Below are 20,485 nucleotides of genomic sequence, written 5' to 3'. Positions count from 1 at the left end.
TTATTCGGAGTTTGACTTCAAGGGGCAGTAGTGAGTTTTGAAAACTCCTTCCAGTCTTCCAGCAGAAGAAGAGATGCAAAGCACGTGATGACTTTGGTATGATATTGATGGAAGGAAGCTGTAGCCGAAATGAACACGACGTTACGAACAGCTTTTTTGCGCCTTTCTGGGTCACACAGTTTGCGTTGGTATGTGGCACCACTCATTTCTTTAAAAACAAGTTGTGGTAAATTAGTTTGCTGAACGTTCCGTTAATTGTGAGTTTAACCATCAGCTGTGGTGATAACCTCACTTTGAAACACATGCGCCAATGTTATTAATCTAATTAGAATATATTGCAAAACTAGATTAAATATAAATTGCACTAAAACATAGTGAAAAACATTAAAAGAGTGCAATGATATTTTTATCGTGCATATATGCATTATGAAATGCAGTGCAATAAATGCTGATCTCTTTCTTTTTAAGAGCGACAATATGTTTATATTCATATTACCTTTCATTTTTCATTAGTCATTCAAGTCAGACCAATGTACAAAGTCATCTGTACATTGTCACTCTGCCATTCAGTTTTGAGGCACACTGGGTTGCAGTCTTCAGTGCATGCATGCATGTGTAAATATTTAACATTATATTATGTTCTAATTCTATTACAGGAGTAATGGCAGTCACCCTACCATATTCAGCTGCAGTCAACTACGCTCTATCGGTTCCTTGGTTCTGTCAAGGGCAGGGGGCGAGCAGAAAACTTTCCTGCAAGGAAACCTGGACATCAAAGCAGAGGGAGCCAGTGTTTTCCAGCAACCACTCTGGCACCATCAACAAGTCCGCACAGTCAAGCGTGGGACAGAATATCAACCAAAGAACATCAAACGAAAGAGGACCCATGGCTGGATCAAAAGAATTAGCGCTCCAGGTGGAATCGAAGTAATCCTGCGCCGAATGCTCAAAGGACGAAAATCCCTCACACATTGAGACTCTGACCGGACAGTTGCTTTGATACACCTTTGTAGTGAATCTCAGTTGAATGTCAGCTGTGCAGTAGAGCATTTGGGGTTCTATAAAATAGTTAAATTAAATCAAATTAAATAAATTAATGCACAGTAGCATCATTTTTTTTTTTTTTAATGGATCTCATCCTTCTTCACACTTCCAGTTTAGTATTTCTTTTCATGTTAAAGGATCCGCTGTATGCAGTGTTAATCAGATCAGATCAATTACCGTTTGTTTCATAAATGACATCAGCTCACGTTGAAGTATTCAAGTTAGGACAAGTTTAAAATCACAATAATCATATTGAAATAAAAACTACATTTGTCATGATGTATGGTATCATATTTTATTTAAGCATTTGATGTGCATTTACTTTGTATTACGATGATAGTACAAACGTTTAAAAAAAACAGGGCTCTGAAGTAACTGTGTATATTGTGTCTGATATACTGTTTAAATATATTTTCACAGTAATTCCATTTTATTGCATTAGGGGTTCACATTCATAAGATCAAAATAAGCAAGGATAATACAATATTTTTAGATTGTCATATTTACGGTTTCATACAAAAAAAAAAAAAATGCGTAGAAAAATAGAAAATCTTTTTACAATTTGTATGATTACAGTGCTCATTCAAACGTCCTTTCTTGCTTGCCCATGCCTAAACAGATTTGATCATGCAGGTGTTTTAGCATGCCGCCTTCAGTGAGTAAACAATATGGAGAACTCAGATTAATATATTGTATTAAAATGATCTTTGACATGCAGTTCCAATCACTACATGGTTGCTTTATGATATTTAAGCAAATGTTAAGCATCACAATCAGTGCTATATATTAACTGAGTTGTATAACCATTTCATTCACTGTTTTTTTGAAAGATTATTACCAAAGTCTGAGCTCTCACTCTTTTCAAGCTCAGATGAAAGCTCTTCTGATGAGGGATTTTGGTCATTTGTGTGTTGGGCATTAGTGGCCCTTGAGGCATCTTCTGGTTTCGCTTGCTGTTCAGAACCAGCACCAGAACATGGATTTTCTTTTCCAAAGTTGAAGAGTTTGCCTGGGTTGAAGGACTTGCTGGGAGACTGTGATTTCTCGTGGCTCCCATGTGTAGCTGCTGGCGCAACTGCTGCAGCGCCTTCCTTTTTTATCTCTTGAGACTTGAGGAACTTCAGAAAACCTGGAAGTTTGGCCTCACCACTTGTGGGAGAAGTGGTAGAGGTGAATTTACCCTGGAGTGGGATTATCTGTTTGAGTTTCATTACGTTATTGTTGCCTAAAAGGGAGCTGGGTCTCTTGAGTTTATCTCCTCCAGAGCTGAACTTGGCCCCTGGGCTTTTTTCATGGTGATGGTCCTCACCCCCTCTGAGATCAGACTTGTCTTGCTCACTGTCTTGTCGTGCCAATTCCTCTGCCAGTTTTTGATGTTCCTCTTCTTCTTCAGACTTCCTCCGTTGCTGCTGTTGGTGTTGCTGAGCGAGGCGTTCATGTTTCTGATGCACAAACAACACATTGTAAAAGACAATCACCAAGCACCAGAACATGGATTTTCTTTTCCAAAGTTGAAGAGTTTGCCTGGGTTGAAGGCCAGGAAGCAATATTCACTCACCAAACCGAGAAATTACATTTATTAGCCATAACATGATAATAATTAATGACTTATCAGTATCAGCTAAAAAATGTATATCTATACATTAAAAATATTTGGTTATTGTTTATGCTCATCATGTGCTGTGCTACCTTGAGAGCTTCTCTCCGCTGGTATTCAAGTTTGGCCATCTCATCTGCCACCCAATTTGGAATATCAGGAATTGCAACATGAATTACATATTTGAGCAGAATGGCAAAGTGCTGAAAACCATATAAGAAACAGTTATATTCCATTTACAACACGTATATATATACTGTATATACATACATGCATACAGTTTTATTTTATATCACAGTTTTCAGACAAATATTTAGGTGCTCAACTGTTTTCAGCATTGATAATAAGATATGCTTTCTGAGCACCAAATCAGTATATTAGAATGATTTCTGAAGGATCATGTGACACTGAAGACTGGAGTAATGATGCTGAAAATTCTGATTTGCCATCGCAAAAATAAATTACAATTCAAAATATATTTGAATATTTTTTCAAAAGAAGTAAGTTAGTTATTTTAAATTGTAATAATATTTCACCTTACTGTTTTGACTGTATTTTTTATCAGATAAATGCAGCTTTGGTTAAAAAATTCTTTCAAAATAATTCTAAAAAAAGATTATTATTTTTTTGCAATCAGTTTTTTACTATTCAAATATATTACTTGTCCTTTACCTCTAATACTACAACAAAGACGATGGCCGCCTCAGGGCTCATCCAGGGGAAGAGTCGTTGCAGCTGTCCACACTGACCAATAAGGTAACAGTTCACAATTATAGCAATCAGACCCATTGCCTCCATTGCGGTCTGTTTAAATTTTAATAAACAAAAGTGAGAGAACACAAACAAGTTCAACCAATAAGAAATACAATCTGCTATGAACTATTTATTAAGCTATTAATCTGAATAGATCTCCTGACCTGCCATTGTCCAATGTTTTCAACCCTTTGCCCAAAGGGTCTCTGGAGGCCTGTACAAAGTTTTAAGGCATCACTTCGGATCTCTACAATGTTGTTTATGAGGGCACACATGGCTGCCAGAGGAAATGCAGAAGAGAAAAGCACGACATAGCCAAACTGTATGAACATCTCCTGGTAATCTTGGAGAGTATCCTGCAAGTCAAAAGAAAATAGTCTTGTTTTTGATATAATTTGTAAAAATGCCATGATTGGGTTCAGAAAGTAGCACATACTGTACGTGTCAAAAATAGTATTTATAAACTTGTATTATTAACAATGGCATCAGCTGACTGATGATCAAGATGGACGGGCACAGACCTCATAAATTAGCATGCAACTTTCAATTTCCGGTTGGGTCAAAACAGTAGATTCAGTCTCCTCTGGAGGGTCCATCCAGGACATTTTCTTTTCCATACTGTTGTTGTCCGGAGCAGATTTTGTCTTTCTTCTCTGGGGTCCTAGGGGTTTCCTCACAGAATCATCCATTTCTCTGTCATCATCATCATCATCATCATCACGTATATCAAATACTAGGGATGGATCCATTCCTTCCTCCACAAGGGTAGGACTGCCATCATCCTGTAAGCTGGCCTGTGTTGGCACTTCTACAACCTTGTCTTTGTATTCCACCTTCTCAGTGAAGCTGACCTTCCTTTGCTTCAGACCAGCATCATCATCCCCTTCCTCTGTTTTGGGAACTCTGTAGCTGCCGATTAAACTCCTCCTCTCTCTCTTCTCTGATTGCTCAGGAGGTGTGCCACTTTTTTTCATGTCCAGACTGGCTTGGCAAGTCAGTCGTATTCTTTGCACTATCAAATGGCTATAGTTCAGGAGCATGGTTTGAATTAAGTCCCATAACGTCCTCAGAGCACCTAATTTATGGTGCTCATAGAGATATGGCTGTAACACTTCTTTGATATTTTGTAGAATTTGGCGGAAGATCAATAACGTAGCCAGCATCTGTAAATTAAAGAATTTTTGTATGGGGTGCAGAATGAATTATTTATGACACATTGTTGCTTTAATATCATCTGTCGTCTATGTTACCTCTTTTAACCGCTCCATGTCTTTGAGATAAAATCCAATGTAGAAAAGGCTGAGGTAAGAATTTATGAACTGAAACTTTAAAATGCAAAACACAATATTTAACCATTACAGACACACTTCATACATTTATCAAAATATATGAAATAAAGAGTTAAACTTACTAAAACAGTTTTGAGGATGAGATTATTGTCATAAGTGCTTTGAAGTCTGTAATTTTCTGTTAAAATGGAAAGATTAATAAACAGGCGTCACTAAATAAAAAACAATAATGAACAAACAAGCAGTGAAATAACCAAGAATGCAAGTTTGCTGCTAATTTAATGACCCAATTTATGATTCAGATGCACACATATTGTAAAATGAAAATCCAAAAAAATTTGTAAATGCTATTATGTTGTAAGCTGATATAAGACTTACCCATATCATTGAGCCAGAGAGCTATTTTCTTGTACACTTCATCACATACAGTAACAGTTATAGCCAGTAGAATTTTTGGAATAAATCTACATATGCTTGGCAACTCTTTCGTTTCCATGACAAATTCCTGTAAAAGACATGAAATCCTGAATCCTAAATATCTTGGGACAATTGCATAACTAATATATTTGAAACTTAGTTGCAGAAGATATTTTAAATAACCTGTTGTAGTAAGATTTGTAGCAAAGTTTAGAGTCCTTACTTGAAGTTCCAGGCACATAAACATGGCCAAGCAGACGAAGCAGAGACAGAGGATGCAGATGGGAAAGCTGACCAACCAGCGGAACATTCTCCTCTTCCAGGGTGGGTAGAAAAACTCCTCACAGCCTGTCACTGGACTGCAACGTTTAATTCCCTGATATTCATGTTGCAAAAGGAGTCAAAAATTACAGTTCAGTCCAGGGGTTGATTTAAACACTGGTGGGAAACCAATATATAATGATCAAATTCTAAACTTACAATCCTGAAACACATTCTATCACTGTTTCCACAAAAATATTAAGCAATAGTAAACTGTTTTCAACACTCATAATAAAAAAATATTATTATTATTTAGCACCAAATCAGCATACTTGAATAAAATTCATCTTTGGGCAGAGATGACCATCAATAACTTTCACCTGCTGTTATCATTAATTTTGTGTTAAATATAAGGTCATGTAAAAATGTTGTCAGCATACCCGAAACTGTGGACGGGGTTCCTCTAGTGACTCTGTGGGGGTGTCCAGCGTTCCCCACCTGTATGCCAGTTCTGCTTCCCTTCGCTTCCATCTCTCCAGGAACAGTGTAGCCCACACCACATTGAAAAGGGCGAATACCACACAGCAGATATCCTGACTTGTCTACATATGAAAAAAAAAGTTGGTTATAAAAACCAGGCCTCATTACCAAATGAAAAACTCTTGTATACTTTTTATACTTCCATTATAAAAGTGTAGGACTCTTATATCAAGGAAAATAACCTGCCTGATCAGACTCAGCAAAGATCCAGAGCAGAAAGCCAATCACTGCTGGATACAGCATAGAGTTGGTGTAAAAGCCCAACCATGCAAAGTACATGCCAATCTTCACACCAAAATAATCACACACATCATCTGTCAAGAATAGGACAACCAAACGATCAGCATTTGAATAAGCCATTTTACAATATGCAATTAGAATGAAAGTTTATAGGGAAAATTTATTTTTCCCCAAAACATGGTAAAGTCCGATTGAGACAGATTGTTAGATTGGGACTGGGGTAAAATACAAAACGTCTGAACTGCAATACAGTCAAATATGCCTAGACTAACATCATATCTTCACAATGAAGATTGGCTCCTTTTTAGAGCTCTAATTACACATAACAAGACATGTAGTGACTGGTAGTTCATACTGCAGCACTTCATATTTGCTTAGAGCAAATCAGTCAGCACTGTAGAAAGTAGGTAGATACACATGAGTTTGTTTGCTAAAGGAAGAGCCGTGGCCTGGAGGAATCTCATTACACAAACACTGAAAAGCACTAGCCATCTCAGAACAACTAAAAGTTAGTCGCCTCTTGTGCATGTTGGTGAAAATATAGGAGTTCTCACCTAGAGGTTGCCTCTCACAGACTGCCTGAACCCAGGACGTCATCAACTGGTTCAGGATTCTCTGCTCATGAAGGGGAAACATTTGAAGAATCACGCCCCTGGTTATAAGCTCTGGTACTGCCAAGGACACACAAAATTGTGTTCAGATTTGTGAAAAAAACATGAATTCTTAAACTAAAAACAAAACATTTTAGAAGTAAAGAATTGCTAAAATATCTACTTATTGGTTGACCCGCCAGGAAGTGAATATTATGAAGGGCATCGCCCTGTTTGGCACGCAGATTATCCAACCAATATTTGATAATACTCTGACGCTCCTAAAAAAAATAACAGAGAAAAACAATCTCATGAGTGTGTTGGTAAAACCTTTATGACATCAGACATTCATGATTTCACATGAGGAAATTGCGTAAGGTAGGAAATGACAGATTAAAACAGACCTGTGATGTGAAGAAACACAGCTCACTCTCAATGTTTTCATAGATGTCATCCTCCTCACACGAAAACCTGCGAGTGCCGCCTCCATAGCGTGGCTTCACTTCCTTTTGCATCCCCATCTGTTCAGCTCCACGCAACAAGCTTCAGACAAAAATCAAAGATGATTCTGCTGCTGTATTTATTTAGGACCGAGAGACCATCCGTCAAACGTTTCAGACTTTTCATATGGAAAAATACAATACAATAACTGCGGTGAGATACTTCTAGAGTCAAGTAGGTTGTCTACAGTGTCTTACTTCTCAAAGGTTGAGGCAATGAAGAATGCATAGGTGTGCGTGTATTTATGCTGTCGGATCTGGATTCTGATTTGTGGAATTCCCAACCGGATTTGGTTCAGTAGCCATAACAGCGTATGGTCATCTGTGGTGTCTGTGGAAAAGATAACAAGCTGAATATGTTTATCAGTAGATCTAATAAAAATAATTACGTTAAAATTCACATTTTATTATCACTCTTTATTTTTTTCTATAATGTAAAATAGATGTTATACAAAATGCACATTTACATTCATATTATAAGGTAGCAAATATTACATACTATTTAAGATGTAAAGCTGAGAAAACACAAAAAACTGCATTAGTGCAAAACTGAAATATAAACTCAGTACCTGGGAATGTCATAAGAATATCACAGTTTTCAGTGGGTGCCATTGCGATGGAAGATGTATGCCCCATGAGGTACTGCCTGGCATGAAAGAGACGACCTCTGAGCAATTTCTCTGTTTGCAAGAGGAAAGAAATTATTGTTGTGGTGTGTGTATATATATATATATATATATATATAGGTCAAAACACATGACTGGTTTTGGCTTGTTCATTTGGTTAGCCTAGTTCAATGTTACCAACAAGCCAAATCCAGTATTGTGTTTTGACCCAAAAAGATGAACCCATCTTTTTTTTAATAATAGTTATATATTTAGTAGACAAAATATGACACCTGAAACGTCTGCACTCTGCACATGTGGTCACAAACCACTTCAGCTTTACATTTGAGCTATCAACCTATTGAGGTCAAACCACACTGACAATTCTACAGAGTCGTTGTCTACCAAACTTTACACTTATAAGTCACTTTACACTTATAAATCCTTAAAGCTTTAAAGCTCAGCATTATGCCCAGAAATATGGTTAAATGAGGGGTTGCTGGCAGTATGCTTTTGTATGGAAACTGTTCCTTTCAATCGAATAAGAGGATTATTGCTAATGTGCCAAATTAAATCAAGTTGTTCGTTTATTTACCAGAGCCAATATGTTAAATGCAGCTTTCCTCATGTGGAAGCCCTTGTTCTAAGCTTAAGCAGTTATTTGGAGGAAACAGAGTCCCTGTGTGAAAGATGTCATCAATTTTGTTACCACTGTGTCACAAACTGTGCTCTTTTTTTAACAACAGTTACATGAAGTGTGAAGAAAATGACAGCTGAAGTTTTAACATTATTCACTTTGGCAGCCTATAAGGGCTAAAATTACATTTCATGCCTGAATTTGTTGAAGAATAAATAAATAAATAAATAAATAACACACTATGGTGCCATTCTGTGATATTACCGAATTGCAAGAGCTAGATAAGGAGGACAGAAAAGAACTAGACAAAACGATGTAGCTCGATGTAGCATTTAACAGTGTGACATTACAAATATGCATTTCACTTACTATAGCTCTAGTAGCTTTTAAAGCACAATTATAGATTCAAGTGACTGCATTCAAACATAATGATGTTGTCAAGCATAACATGCAGGAATCAATGGACATATCATGAGAATGGTTTTGCCTCAAATACATAGGGTCAAATGTTAAGATGACATAATGGTAACAACTTGAATGAGCACAGTTACAAATAATTTCATAAATATGTAGGAAATATTTAAGTGTATTAGGTGTTTATGTGCCAACCACATACAGGTGAAGCGTCTATACCATTTAACACACTTACGAACAATATCAACAGTAGATAACGAACAGGCAAATGATGTCTACTGGGCAAATATCAGACCTTCAGATATCAACCTTTAGTTTTGTATCCTGCCCCAATAGCTATCAATCTTGTCATACACAAGAAAGAAAACACAGCGATGCTGAAACAAGAATATTTTAGATTTGAACTAACCTAGGACAGCTGGATAACAACATGCAAGCGTCTGGTATGTGTAGTGTCACTCACCTAATACCGCCGAGGACATCGCGTGAGATCTTCGCTTTGCTCTGCTTTATGAATACGTCAGCTGTGCTGATGCCGTCGTCGGCGCTGGTGCTGAAACTGCTCGGCCGGAACCAGCGAGGCTTCCCCAGCGGCGAGAGCCTTTTTTCTGATGCAAACAGGTGCAGAAAGTCCATTGACCGCTACATAAATCGCCAATCACATGTTGGCATTGATCATCCATGGCGCTGTCAACACTCAGCGGATTTCCTCATCATTTGACACGAGCTGTTTCGGCTATTATTTGGCCGCGTAGCTCTATTTCGCTGTGTTTGTTTTCCAGTAACTTGTCAGTAAGTTGCATGCGCCATCTGTCTCCTCTTGACTGGAAAATTACGCAACGTGAGGTGCATAATTCATAGATGTTCTGAAACGAACCAATCACATTGACTGCGCAAAGCGTAACTCGGCGTACAAAGAGGTGGAAATTCAGTACAGGTACATGACAAAAGACTTCTCATGAATTCATAGCGATCTAGACTGAACATATACTGAACATACAGGCCGAGTCTTGCTGAGGGTTTTATGATTGAGCTATATTTCAGACAATGTTGATCACTTGTAATGTTGTATGTCCCATATGAACTTGTTTAATGACTAACAATAAAAAGCTGACATGTGTTATTATAGGAATTTCTTCCCAACACATCAATACAAATCCAGTAAATCCTATAAAGTATTTTATACTTTTTATTTTACTTTTTTTTTCACGAGGATGCCTTGTTTATCATGTGTTACCGAATTCACTAGCACTAGAAAATATTCACATTTTAATTAAAAAAAAAATAATATTCTTTAACTACATTTTATTAGATTTTAGTGCATATAACATTTACGTTGTGTTACCATCCCAGTTACCATCATAACTCCCCTTTATTAAAGTGTATTGCATAATTTAAAAAAAGAAAAAGATATTTAAAGCTGCAGCCTGCAGTCTGTGACTTTTTTGGGTTAAAAATTATCCAAAATAAATTTTTGAGTGCTCAAGTACATAACCAGCCAGTGTTCAAAACTATCTGCTTGCCTTAGCTCGATTCAAAACGGTAAACTTCTAATAATATTTTTAATTCCAGTGGTACTGGTGGATTTCCGCAGGAAATTCGAGCATGTCTTTGCGTCATTACGTCACATCTGTACACCTAAAGAGTCTCGGCTAGTAGGCTATCATAGATATATACAGTACACAGATGTGTATCTATGGTAGGCTATATTGCCTTTGAGGATGTTGGAGGTGGAGAACAGTGGCGGTCTTAGTAGGGGGGCCCCCCAACCAACCTAAAAAAGAAAAAGAAAAAGCCACTTATCATCATTGACGTTTCAAAAGCATGGTAAATTTTCTTAATATTCTTAAGAAATACGTTGAAACGTTGAAGTAGTAGTTAAAATGTCCAGTTCGGTTATCTGTCCCTACACATACACCCCCTACTTTCACAATGAAATGGACTAGTCCGTAATGTTGCGCGGCGCGAAAGATAAACACGAAGTGACAGGAGGACTGGGAAGTAACTTACACAAACAGAGAAGAAGCAAGATGAGTCTAAATGTGAAAATGAAACGAAGTTACCCAAGCGGCTCAAATAAAAGAAAAAAGCGAAAAAACGCCGATAAGTATTTGGCAACGCTGCCAAAGATTACAAACTTTTTTACGGCTAAGTTACTGTTGGGGATACAGACAGGAACAACAACGTCCACAAAGTGTTGAACATGCCGCTACAGCAGCAGCTGTGAAGTGGCGCTAGGTGAGGAAAACGTTAACACACTCACGTGGATATACACTCACATATAGGTGGATTTGCTTAGGGGGGGGGGGGGCATACCTTCACCTTGGGCCCCCAATTTGCTAAATCCGCGACTGGTGGAGAATTATAGCCTTTTCTCACAGCACTTGATATAATTAAACTTATCAATTTGATAGCGGATCCAGAAAGGTTCAAATGACAATGACTAGATTCACCCGTTGTAAAATGCAAAAGACTTCGGACTTCGGAGTGGCTACAGAAAAAAAGAGACTGCATCCGGACCCATGCGAAAATAAGGATAAATATCGGATGGGGCATTAAATGTAGTCACACAGTGCTGATGTTATTAACATTAACAACTTGAGAACAAAGTATAATTTGCATGGTTTGATGTGATAAGTCATCGTTAGATTTAATCAGCGTGATTTACTGCAATGTTTTTTTTCTCTTTTTTTTTTCTTAGTTGGTCAGAACAAAAGTGGATGTTACTTACTTGTTCAGACGACATTTTCCGGTGAAAATTCTTATGTTGGTCATACTTCCAAAAAGTAGAATCTGTGATTGCGAATGACAGTATCCACACCGGCGCGGTGACTGACAGCCGCACATTCTCCTCAAAACATTGGATTCATCCGCGCTGTGCCGTGCCGAGGCACAACCCACATAAAGTTGATAGTTCCGCGAATAACTGCAATTGCAGATTTCGAACAGAGATGGCGACAAAGAGGAAAACTATGGACTGCAGCTTTTAAAACAACATCAAGGACAAAATGTCACTTTATCTCATATTTTGCTATTTTTGTTAGTAAGGGCCGATCTTAAATCGTCAACCTTATTACCATGATTTTGGTCACTAAACATCTTATTATTAAAATCGTGATATTTGTATATATATATTTGTATAGATTTTATAATTGGTTTACGGATGGCTGTTCAGCTTGACAAGTATGTAGGCCTATAATTATAATAATCACATGGTATGTTTGATGCTTTACTGTTTCCCCTAATATGGAAACATAATTCAGGTTGATTGGGGCACTTTTTGCCGTTGTCCAAATCAACCTAAATTCACCCCAATATATATTTATATGTTCTGTCACGACGACTGACCAAATTTAAGGCTGCACTGATATCTTAGACAAACACACAAATATTATTTTTTACTTTTTCTATTTACATTTTGTATGTGTCTGTAATTTTAATGTCTATTATATCAGAATGAAGCATATGGAGTAAGTTCTGCAGATCCAAATAAAAGAAAATATCAGATGAAAATGATTAAAATGTATTTTAAAGGGAATTTATTTTCTCACAGCTGCAAAGCATATACATTTCATAAACCAGACTGTTGCATTTTACCTGACATTGTCAGTGAAAAGTTCCATGTAGTGGTGTAAATTAATATTTTTAGTACATCTTAAACAACAAAATGTTTTAAATAGCACTTGCTGTTTTCATCATTTTGAAAAATTGCATAATCTAGACCCTCAAGAGACCATGTGTAGAGGTCAACAACAGAAGTGTTTTGGCCTTAGATGTCTTTACCAGAATGGTGGGCACAGAAGGGCCAAGCAAATAGGAAATGCAATTAGTGCTTTGGGGGAACAAAGAATCTGCGCTTTTAGAGACAAAAGGTGATGAGTTCTATGACCTAGGTAGGAAGGATATAATAATAATAAGCACTAATGCGTTTCCTGGTGGAGGGTGGAGACGGGATATTTACCTCGAGATGCGGAGCGGGAACGCCATGATTATTTTCAAAATCGTGATATTTGTATATATTTTATAATTGGTTTACGGATGGGTGTTCAGCTTGATAAGTATGTAGGCCTATAATTATAATAATCACATGGTATGTTTGATGCTTTACTGTTTCCCCTAATATGGAAACATAATTCAGGTTGATTGGAACACTCTTTGCCATTGAGTTTCCTGCGAAAAAGTGTCCAAATCAACCTAAATTCACACCAATATATATTTATATGTTCTGTCATGACGACTGACCAAATTTAAGGCTGATATCTTAGACAAACACACAAATATTCTTTTTTTACTTTTTCTACTGTTTTAGTGCTACTGTTTCAATGGGGCATGCTGGAAATAAAAAGGCTAAGTAACATCCGAGTTCAGAGACACTGGCACTTAACATTCCACACCCGCAAACAATAATCGCATTGTCTACAATAGATGTCTCTGTGTCTTTACAAAGATCTTTCAAAGAAGTTGACAAGACGTCAGAGCCACCAAAAACCTGTCTACTCTCTTTGAGAACAGGAGATCTTACTGTCTTAAGTGGAAAATCACTAATGTCAAACAAAGGATATCCTCTAACCTGGATAGCAGGCTCCTTCTGTGACGCCTCTATATATTAATTGGCGCCCTGTTTCTTTGCTTTTGTCTGATCCACCTTTTTGGCGTTTCAACAAGCATCCTGTCACTTGGTGACAGGATGCTTGTTGACATGGGACATTATTTTAATTGTTTTACATTATGTTCACATGGTGCAGGTTGCCAGTACCTACATTTCTTTCTTTATTCACAATACACACTGGCAGCATATTTAATATTAATCATATTTAAGGTTAATTATTTCACAGCATATTTATCGTCAGTCGATAAATATCGATCACTTTACTGAGTTTAGCTTTCCTGCACGTTGGTTGAGTGATGACTCCGTATGGCACTTAAAAGGATTTGCTTTGGTTGGAGAGCGGCTCTGTTTTAAATAGTGCTTCCCATTGACGCAAAACAATGACAATAGCCTGATGGTTAGCCAGAGCTATTTTAAGCTTAATGTGAAGTGGACCTATTGAAAATTTCATTGATAGTTCTTCTTGTACGCATGTTCATTTTACTGCATTGGTGTCATACACCTGTGGCCTGGAGTCATTGTATTTTTCTGTAAACACATTTGTGTAGTTTGTTTACAGCTTGTTTGGTGGCTGAAAGAATGCAAAACATTTTAGGCATTTACTTATATCAGGTTCTGTAATTATTAGTAAGGCATATACACTTATTAGTATATTGCAATTTAATATAATTAACTGCAATATTATATTAATATTACATCCAAGCCACATTTACCTTTTTATAAGCAGATAAGTCTTTACTAGTGCGACATGATTTCTGTTTGAATTATTTGAGCAATTATTTAACGGACTAAAATAAAAATAAAAAATAATAAAATGAATAAAACATGTTGACATGAATTTTTTTTGTACATTTACTTTTTTATTCCACCAAGACAACAACAACAAAAATATTACTATGAAAGACAACTATAGTGATAGACTAATTTTTTATATACAAGATATATATTTATATACGATATATACAAGCATAAATGCACAAAATACATGATCAACTTCACCCCACAAAAAAAAAAAATGTATATTAATATTCATAATTAGTATTCACATTACAAACTTGCAGGGTCAGTACATTTAGGTTTTCTATTTTCAAACAGTTAAATCAATCTATATATCAACACTCCTGGCTTATCCTGATTTTACCAGGACTTTGTTCATTCCCTCAATTTGGGATTGAATAACGAAGCAGCTCCTTCAGATGGAGATTTATTTGGGCTGTAAATTGAACACAAAAGGTTATGCATTGTGAAAATAAGCCGAAAACACTATGAGTAAATAAAAGAGAATCTATTAGTTTAAAGCGTGCAGAATCATACCACTTCTGCTTGGTTTTTACCTTGGCTTATTGTTTGACCGTCACTCCCACCCGCTGTTGTTCTTGCTCCTCCAAGAGTCGCTCCATATCCAGGTGCATTAGACCCGACTGAGTCAAAACCTGCACCTCCTACAGCTGGTTTTCCCATCCCTACTCCAATTGATCCTGGACTGTTGAATGCTGTTGACCCTGGACTTACTCCACCCAAACTGCTTGTCCCTGTCTGAGCTAGACCTGTTCTACTTAGACCTGACCCACCTAATCCTGTGCTGCCCAGTCCACTTGAAAGGGTCCCTGTCCCGCCTGGAGCTAATGATCCTGTCGCACCTGTTCCTATGCTGCCCAATCTTGTATTTGATCCTGCACCGTTAAAATTGGGAAATACTGGCCCGGCGGAGCCTGTCCCTGGCCATGGCACGTTTGGTTTGCTCAGTCCTGTTGAACTCAGACCAGTTCCACCCGCATTTGGCATGTTTGGTGAAGCCCAGGAATTTTGCATGAATGGGTTTGATCGGATTAGTGGCTGAAAAGGAGAGAATTTAAAGAATAAAAACAAATATTATAAATATAAACACAATCATTTACAACTGCAAACATAATTGTTTATAGCATTACAATAAAATACAATAATTTATTTAAAAAGAGAGTAAAACTTAGTTTATTTAAAAGTTGAAAGACCATAACCTCACCTTACAGTTGACAAGTGAGGTATTGAGAGTCTCAATGGTGTGTGAGAGCGTTTTTATTGATTTTTCTCTCACAGAAATAAGATCATCTTTCATCTTGTTCTCTCCTTTTAGTTTTTTGTTCTCCAGCAGAAGTTTTTCACTGACTTGGTCAGTCTTGAGCTGGAATTGCTCAAGATTCTTGCGATTCTCGCCAATCATGGCACTGCGATTCCGATTGCACCACTCAGCGTCCTCTTTCAGGCGTTTGTTCTCTGTCTCAAATTTGGCATTTTCTCCATTAATTTTTGTGAACTGGTTCCCCACTATGTCCAGATATGACTGGAGCTTGTTCTCAACTTCTCTTGAAAGACTGCTACAGTTTTCCCTAATGTCTTGAAGCTGATTTTTTTGTTTATCGCACGTTAGCTGGAAAGAAATGTGTTTTGAGAAGAGGTCATCGATCCTTTTGAGGAATTCTTTGGTGATGTTGGGGATTCCTCGTAAAGAATCGACAAAATCCTCTTTGCACTTCTTTTGATACAAGTTGAGTTCTTTCTCAAGGAAAGCCTTGTCTCGTCTCAGTTCAATTGCATCTAAGTGATACCTATCCTTGTCTCTGTTGGAGTGGTCTAACTCGGTTCTCATAATGGCCATCGTCTGAGTAAAGTTCGCTTTGATCAGCTTGAGCATTTCCTCTGACTGCTGGAGCATACTTTGCAAACGTCTGTTGTTGTCTGGAAAAGCAAATTTGATCTATATGTTTATTGAACCCAAGATTTCTACATTTACTGACCGAAAACTCATTTTCATATTTAGTTTTATGGGGTAACAGGCAATGTGTTAAATTAACAAAATTCAGAATTTTTGTACTGATCTACCTAAAAGTAAAAGTAAAGTAAATATTCAGTGTAAAAAAAAATCTGAACAACAATCTCACCATTTGGATCTGGACAGAACATAGGAGGGCATGCGCGAGGTGCAGCCGTTTTTCTTTCCATCTCACATCGAAACTGTAAAAACAAAGCAAAAAAAATTTCTTATGTATTTTGATGCTCTGAATATCTGTCTGCTCTAAAACTCATGTAAGTATAAAAGTTTACCATTAACATTCTGCTAACGTTTTCCAGAATGTTCATATAACCAAGGAAAAACATTCTTAAAACAAAGTTGACAGAAATTACGGAAATTACTGTTTCATAGCCTATTGGAAACGTTAAGAAAACATTATTAGAACACCACCCATCATGCAATTATTAAATGCACCTTTTTTTAGCATCTACCTTCTCACTAGGGCATTCTCTTTTGTATGAAACCTATCTGCAACCAATCAATTTGTTGAATACATTTTAACTTTGTCCCAAATCTCACCATCATTCTGTTGATGTTCTGTATTGTCGTAGATGAGGTGTTTGCCAGTCTGCGTAATTCAGACAGAGCTTTGTCGTTGCTCAGCTTCGCAGTGAGAGTGACGTTCAGAACTTTGGTGAGGTTCTTTTCCTTCCCACGGAGAATGAAGTTTTCCATCGTGAGTTTGCTGACACTTTGGTCCAACTCTTGCAGTCTTTTTTCCTCCACCGTATGCTCGGGTTGTCCGTACACCAGAAAGAGCACCAGACTCGCAATGATCAAAGACTGGATGAGTGAGGAGAAAAAGAAGACAATCTTCATGTAGTAACCACAGCTCTTGCCTTTCGACTTGTGCATCTTCTTGGCAGCCAAGCCAAAGTTGGCCTGAGAATAACCACCGTTGTACATCACTGCTTAAATGTGACCTTATCAATGAAGCCCCAGGTTCATTCACTATGCGAAAGTGTTCTCCTAAAACATCAAAGGCAAAATAAGAAGTGAAATATATTAACGCTGCCAGCTTATATTATTTCCCTGCACCTCCCATTGCATGACGCGTCCCTGGTCCACCCTATGGTCATGATTCCGGAGGTTAGAACAACATCACGCACTGCTGAAGGGCTGGCCCGAACCTACACTCTACATTGTTCTAATATGTATGTCCTGCCAAAGCAGATCCTTTTGTTTGACAGCATGCTGGCACTTGAGAAAGCACATGGTTGACGGTTTGACTACGTGCTGTTTTGAACAGTCATTCTGGATTTAGATCTAGGTTAATGTTTACGACGTTATGCGATTATTTTTATTCCAGAAATAATTATCATGTAAAAGATGCTCTAAAGAATTCTGATTGACTCATATTCTGATACACCACATTCCTACATGCTGTCTAAGATTCTTCCTGACGTATGAGGATGTGGTTTGTATATTGTGCCTTACTAAAACATTACCTTTGACCAAAGCATTTCAGTCAATGGCCAGTTTTAGTTTTAAACATAATGTAATTTGGAGTTACTCACCATAACTTTGTGCTTTTATATATTATTCTAGTTGTTGAGCCATGTTTCTAAACATTGTAGTTATTTTTTCTGATGTCTTATATCTAAAGAGCCAGATAATAAGAATAATATGAAAGCATGTGGCTTTCCTGCCAGGAATTGTTGATGTGCCACCCCGGTTCCAAGAGGAAGGAGTAATTCATAGCTGTGTCTCAGAGTGACAAACGCAGAAGGCACTGTCACTTCTTAGGTAAACTACTGAACAAATGAAGGAAATCAGCAATAAACACAGATGCATACACATCTGCTGACATTATCAAGAATTAATCGTCCTGTTTATCTGTTTCTAAAATACGCCTGACGTTAAAATTATCATCATCTAACAAGATTCCCTCACGCTGTTGTTTCAAATGTTTCCAAAATCCCATAAGCTTGCCAAAGAACACATTACCTCATTAACCTTAAAACATCTGTGCTTGTATTATGTTACTAACAAGACTTTACATAACAACAAAAAAGAAAATAGAAATACATTTAAACACAATTTAAAAGTGTGATTCAGGTTGTTTGATCTTTTTTTACACAGTAATTTAGGGATGCACCCTTAACGCAATATTTGAATGGCATCAGGAATTATTGGTGATTCATGGTTTAATGGTTAGCTATACCTAAACTGCCATTGAGATTGCCATTATAGTTCTCTCCAGGTATTGTAGACTTCATTTGAATAATCAAAAAACAGAGTTATGTTTTTAGCCACAGTGTCAGCATTTAAACTTTTCAGATAAATCAGAGAAATAATGACTTAGTCTGCTAGTAAACTTGAAAACAAGTATTTTAACACAATAGATTTACATCAACTTTAAGACCTTTGAATGTAGCATCTGAATCTCACCACTAGAGGGGGATGTTTCCATATATCACTGAACAACACTGCTACAGCATTTTGTCATTTAACAGACTAAACTAAAATTAGATTAAAAATGTCATTAAAAATAATTAAATTGTAATTAAATAAATATTTAATTGCAAAATAAAATAAAATACTAAAATAAATTATTCCCTAAAATAAAATAAAACTTTTTTTTTTAAATATAAAATAAATATATTATTTTATTGCAAAAGAAAATAAACATTTTATTAAACTGCCTTGATGTTCCAACACGCTTTCAGGGATCAGTAAAGTCAGTAAGTAACAGCTGCAACTCTACCCCACATCCTAATAGAGATCAATCACATTCCTGAACCTTGGGGTCAAAGGTCAAATAAACACCCAGTTTGTGCAATGCACATAACACAAGAAAGCACTCTCGGAGCTGTGCTCCCCTTTTCTTTTGTGCACTCTCTCTCACACACATGCTTGCTGACATAAAAACAATATTTCTGGGGGGGAAACCATTTTACATGCTGCAAATAAATAAATAAATAAGAAGTAATAAGGACCAAATCCTAAAAAAAGAGTTGATATACATGAATGATGCCAAATCAGCTTGCTGCTGGTTTCGGTGAGCAAGCAGGGTTTAGTTTCTGTTAGCTAAGAATATGATTTCCCAAAAAGAGTTGAGAAGGAAGCAGAGGTTGAGTGAGGGCAGCAAATGAAATGTTTTTCTCTTGAGTGTGACCCCTGAATAATTATACGAACTGGTGGCCAAGATCTAAATCTCAAAACAAAAGACAGCTGTCTCCTGGATCAACAACAAGATGTATAGCCTGGATGGCTTTCTCATTGTTCGAAAGTAATAAAAAATGTAACGTAAAGAAATTGTACTTTCCTTTTTATACAGGAAACAGAGCTGAAACTAAATCTTTGGCTGAACCTGTGACCTTGTAAAGCTCACCAGCATTTTTTGATAATTGCATAAGACATTATTATTATACAAAATGATGCCTTTCCTAACCTCTGACCTCTTGCTGCAGAAATTATGATTGAATTCAAGCCTTACCTTACCTATAGGCTCCCGGGTTACCTAGTAACTGCTATTAACATATTTGTACTTTTTAAATCACTTTGAGTGTAAAGAATCTCAAGGCGTTTAAAAATGTGTTCCATAAAATTAGTGTATTTTTTTTTTACATTCGGTTTTTATTTTTAATTACTACTATCCAGTAGTGACTCCTTGTCAATTTCACTAGTACTTCAGGACATACTAGTACTCAGTGAAAAGTATAGTAACACATATTTTGAATTCCATTTGGGATCTGTAGTTCCTTCTCTTCCAACTAGCATGTATATCAAATTCTTACCAGCATTCCCATTGTTCCTGTCAATTTATATTTATATTACCATCTATATTCATTAGGTAGGCCTAATGATTTCTAATCTTACTTAACATATTTACTACATGTTAGTAGCAATCATTAGACATTACACTGTAAAAAGTGGTGACCGGAAATTGTTACTTTAAAGAGCTATTTCTTCCTGATCCATAATATTTCATTTTATTGATATAAGTTAATGTAGGCTTAGGTAGATTCAGCAATATTAAATAATATTTTTGACTTGAATAAATAACCAATGAACTTAGATGTTACCATTTTGTTCCCAGTGTAGTTGTATTCCACTTGTAACATTGCAATATTTGCAATATTTTTATAGAGAGAGTATTAGTACAGTAATCTAATTACACTGTTGAAAATATAATTAGCTAGTAGTTTACTTTTTT

General features: G+C 36.7%; 3 protein-coding genes across 3 annotated transcripts; 1 reads left to right on the top strand and 2 right to left on the bottom strand.

The window, feature by feature from the left end:
• Positions 1-34: 34 nt before the first annotated feature.
• mrpl34 (mitochondrial ribosomal protein L34) lies at positions 35-1,323 on the top strand. The gene is made up of 2 exons (XM_084121064.1): positions 35-188; positions 657-1,323. The coding sequence occupies exons 1-2, from the start codon at positions 130-132 to the stop codon at positions 973-975; spliced, it is 378 nt and encodes a 125-aa protein (XP_083977190.1). The 5' UTR covers positions 35-129; the 3' UTR covers positions 976-1,323.
• Positions 1,324-1,325: 2 nt separating this feature from the next.
• ano8a (anoctamin 8a) lies at positions 1,326-9,765 on the bottom strand. The gene is made up of 17 exons (XM_084121058.1): positions 9,351-9,765; positions 7,801-7,911; positions 7,430-7,562; positions 7,136-7,274; positions 6,916-7,012; positions 6,696-6,812; positions 6,088-6,215; positions 5,802-5,963; positions 5,324-5,476; positions 5,062-5,188; positions 4,806-4,861; positions 4,645-4,719; positions 3,916-4,557; positions 3,559-3,750; positions 3,314-3,445; positions 2,734-2,844; positions 1,326-2,486 (listed from the first exon to the last, which is right to left on the bottom strand). The coding sequence occupies exons 1-17, from the start codon at positions 9,367-9,369 to the stop codon at positions 1,857-1,859; spliced, it is 3,024 nt and encodes a 1,007-aa protein (XP_083977184.1). The 5' UTR covers positions 9,370-9,765; the 3' UTR covers positions 1,326-1,856.
• A 4,576-nt stretch (positions 9,766-14,341) lies between these two features.
• Positions 14,342-17,484, bottom strand: plvapa (plasmalemma vesicle associated protein a). The gene is made up of 5 exons (XM_084119594.1): positions 16,846-17,484; positions 16,415-16,487; positions 15,499-16,211; positions 14,831-15,332; positions 14,342-14,709 (listed from the first exon to the last, which is right to left on the bottom strand). The coding sequence occupies exons 1-5, from the start codon at positions 17,230-17,232 to the stop codon at positions 14,657-14,659; spliced, it is 1,728 nt and encodes a 575-aa protein (XP_083975720.1). The 5' UTR covers positions 17,233-17,484; the 3' UTR covers positions 14,342-14,656.
• Between the last annotated feature and the right edge of the window lie 3,001 nt (positions 17,485-20,485).

This window comes from Abramis brama (genome assembly GCF_963993115.1).
Source record: "Abramis brama genome assembly, chromosome: 7".
Classification (NCBI taxonomy): Eukaryota; Metazoa; Chordata; class Actinopteri; order Cypriniformes; family Leuciscidae; genus Abramis; species Abramis brama.
Note: the sequence above shows the minus strand (reverse complement) of the source record. Positions and strands in the feature narration are given on the sequence as shown.